The sequence below is a fragment of the Galeopterus variegatus genome, unplaced genomic scaffold (assembly GCF_000696425.1).
Source record: "Galeopterus variegatus unplaced genomic scaffold, G_variegatus-3.0.2 Scaffold8297, whole genome shotgun sequence".
NCBI lineage: Eukaryota > Metazoa > Chordata > Mammalia > Dermoptera > Cynocephalidae > Galeopterus > Galeopterus variegatus.
In genome coordinates this window covers 46999-50367 of record NW_007734408.1, presented here as the reverse complement: position 1 = coordinate 50367, position 3369 = coordinate 46999, and the positions used below count along the sequence as shown (strand labels likewise).

Sequence of the window (3369 nt, the reverse complement as noted above, 5' to 3'; positions counted from 1 at the left end):
ACAACACCAAGTCAAGGGTTAAGATCCCCTTACCGGTCATCTTTTAAAAAAAAAAAAAAAAATTGTTCATTAAAGATAATCTACATAAATAAAAAGATTGTTGGTTTATGTTGTTTGTTTTATCAGATTCTTACCAGAGCTGAGAGCTAAATTACTACAAGAAGCAAAAGTCAATTCATTCATAAAGCCAAAAGATAATTCTAAAGAAAATGAACTTATGAAAGATGAAAGAAAAACAATTTATACCAATACACTGCTAAATAGTTCAGCTTTGGGAAAGGTAAGAACTTTGGTTTTCATTTCAGCCAGTATAACTGCATTATAGTTATCACTCCAGTGACAAAAATAACTGTTCTCATGACTCAGATTCTGGATGTGTCTATTCCAGGAAATAGAAAAAGAGAAAAAGCCCAAGGAGATCAAAGTCAGAGTTATTAAAGTCAAAGGAGGAAAAGGAGATATCTCAGAAGCAAAAAAAATAGAGTATGAAAGAGTACATTGTCAGCAGGATTCAACTGAAAATGCCCATGCTATGTCTCAAGATACAAGATCTGTAATCATTGAACCACCAAACCCTGTCAATCCCAGCACTAACTCTAATGTCATGAAAGAAGATCCACATGGTGGAGGTTGTATGACAATGCCACCCATCAACATAACTAGTACTAATTTGATGACTGCGAATTTGAATTTGAATCTCTCCCACCCCAATCCAAGGTGAGCTGTAACAGAGAAGAGACCTAAAGTAATTCAATGTTCTTGTATAAATGGTATTTCAAAGAATCACATTCATAGTGTCTGTATGTGAACTTAACTTGAAGAGGACATATTGAAATTTTAATTAAATAATGGGCCATTTACTGAGTGCTTCTTATGAATGCTATAAAAGAAATTAACTTTTCTCAGATATATAGATGTTTAATATTTCATTAATGTCTTTTGGAAAAACCTCATTTTAAAAAAATAGATTCTCGGGCCGGCCCAGTGGCACACTGCTACAGTGCACCGCTTGGGAGCGCGGCGGTGCTCCCGCCGAGGGTTCGGATCCCACATACAGACCGGTTCCCGCTCACTGGCTGAGCGAGGTGCGGGCGCAACACAAAGGGTTGCAATCCCGTTGCTGGTCCGGTCCGGTCCGGGCGCGACACTGAGGGTTGCGATCCGTTGCCGGACACGAAAAAAGACAAAAAGGAAAAAATAAATAAATAAATAAATAAATAAAATAAAAAAATAGATTCTTAGAAAATGTCTTACCTTTGAAGAGAAAAAAGGTGATACGGCCTAAGTTCTGGTATTGATGTACCTTGGTGTAACAAAGGCTTTATTTCCCTATCACAGCAAATTCTCTAAATGGAGAAAGGATTGTCAAAAATAATCTTTAATAGTGAAATAGTCTTTCCAGTTCAAATATTTGGGGAGAAAAACAGTGTATTGGGCCAGTTTAAGATTTAGCCTCTGATACCATGAGATTGACAGATTCAGTGGAATCAATGGTATCAGATTCAATGGTATCAGATTGAGAGTTTGGTACCGTGAGTCTGGTTCATCAAGGACAGTGTGATGTATGGTGAGAGTCTATCTAGCAAGGCATTAGGGCCACGTCTATATTTAGGGAGACTACTGTGATTCTAGGTGAGGAAGGAGACTTAAGTTCATTAGCCCAAGCAGATTCTAGCAGACTGGTTTGAGCTATAGGTTGTAAAGCTTAGTGGTCTGCAGGGGTGGGCAAGTAAACATATCTGTGTTAGTCCAGATGTGGAGCAGTCTACAGACTGCAATAGCCCAGTTTTTCTTCAGGTGACCCCAAAACCATGGAGCCAGCGATTGTGGTTATAAGCCAGTCTTGGACAGCAAGCTCATAAATTGAGAAACTCCAGTAGTTGAGAGATACAAGCTCAGAACAGGTAGAAGGGAGCAAGAAGGCCAGCAGGAGTAACCCCACAAAATGGTTGTCACTACTGATGTTAGCCGTGAATTAGTTGTTCTCTGCCCAAGGACTGACAATTGCATTTTGACACTCAGTGTTCAAACAGTAGACTTCCACGGTATAACTTGTTCGTTCCTGAAGATAAAATGAAGGCATTTCTGGAGAGTTCTAATAACTTCTTATTTGTTTTTAATTAATAGGTTAACTGAAAGAGCAAAAAAGAGACACATTTCTTCACAATCTATTGGACGAGTTATGTCTAATAACAGGCAAGAGGATACAGGTCCCATTCAAGTAAGGCAAGAAGCTAGTCATTAAAATATGGTCTCTTTTAACATTACATGCCCTTTCCTTTTCTCTATCTTTGGGGCACTAACACTTTTAAAAATGTGCTTTTAGTTTCTTTTTTTTTTCTTCCTGAGATGAAAATAGGCCACCATTCCCTTAGTGTTTTCACAATTTTAGTTAATTTCCTATATCTTAATTTGTGTATTTAATGTGTGACTTGGGCAGAAGCTAAGATTTCCACCTTTAAAAGTCACAAGAATTTTTGTTTTTTCCCTTCCCAAAAATGATTTTAATATTTTACTTTATGGATTAAAAACAATTGCCAAATAGACACAACTGACTTTCATTAGAAAAATATAATCAGTGTAGTTCATCTCCCCTCTCCCCGATTTTTTACATAGGAAAGTAGCTTATTCAAAATTGAAGCACAGTGTTATTTATAATAATAATAAGTTGAAAACAACACAAACCTATCCAAAAGCAGGTGACCAATTAAGTGCATTAGGGTACATTCATACAGTGGGATACTACACATTACATCATGGAAGAATGTTCATTGACCTAGGAAAGTTTTTATGATCTGTTCTGTTGTTAAATGAATAAAAGTAAGTAACACAAAATGTTTTCCAGATGCTGGGTGCACAATTAATTTTTTCCTTTGGGTTTTCCCAGTATCCATAAAGCATATCATTTTGTAAATAGAAAAATAAGTTATTAATAAGATTAACAGAAGCAATTTGTTCATCAGTATGCAATGAATAGTATTGAAAATTAAAAGTTAAGATTATGGTTCTTATGATCAAGACTATTATTCTCAGAATATTAAATATGTTAAAAACATTTGTTTTATGAAACTTTTATTGGAGTTTGATCTGTTCATATGTTTAATGAAATTCTATTCTATTTCTTAGTTATTAAAATAATTGTTATGCCTATCATATACCATCCAAATAACTAGCAATTCCAGGTTTGTCATTCTCAAATAGTTACACACGTTTCTTCAGACTAACTCTTGTTTGTTTGTTTAGAGCCAAACGGAGAAGGGTGTATTTAATGAGCAAACAGGTCAAAGTGACCAAATGGCAAATGGGAACAAAAGGAAACTGAATTTTTCCAGATTTGACAGAAAAGAATTCCATTTCCCAGAATTACCT

The 3369-nt window shown here is 35.7% G+C and overlaps 1 protein-coding gene across 1 annotated transcript in view; it reads left to right on the top strand.

The window, feature by feature from the left end:
• Positions 1 to 3369, top strand: part of CDKL3 (cyclin-dependent kinase-like 3) — a gene marked incomplete at its 3' end in the record, with an annotated part of 43318 nt that overhangs the window by 39218 nt on the left and 731 nt on the right. The window contains exons 5-7 of the mRNA XM_008592761.1: positions 127 to 280; positions 389 to 717; positions 2128 to 2221. Coding sequence (XP_008590983.1) covers positions 127 to 280; positions 389 to 717; positions 2128 to 2221 — 577 coding nt within the window. The remainder of the gene's footprint in view (positions 1 to 126; positions 281 to 388; positions 718 to 2127; positions 2222 to 3369) is intronic.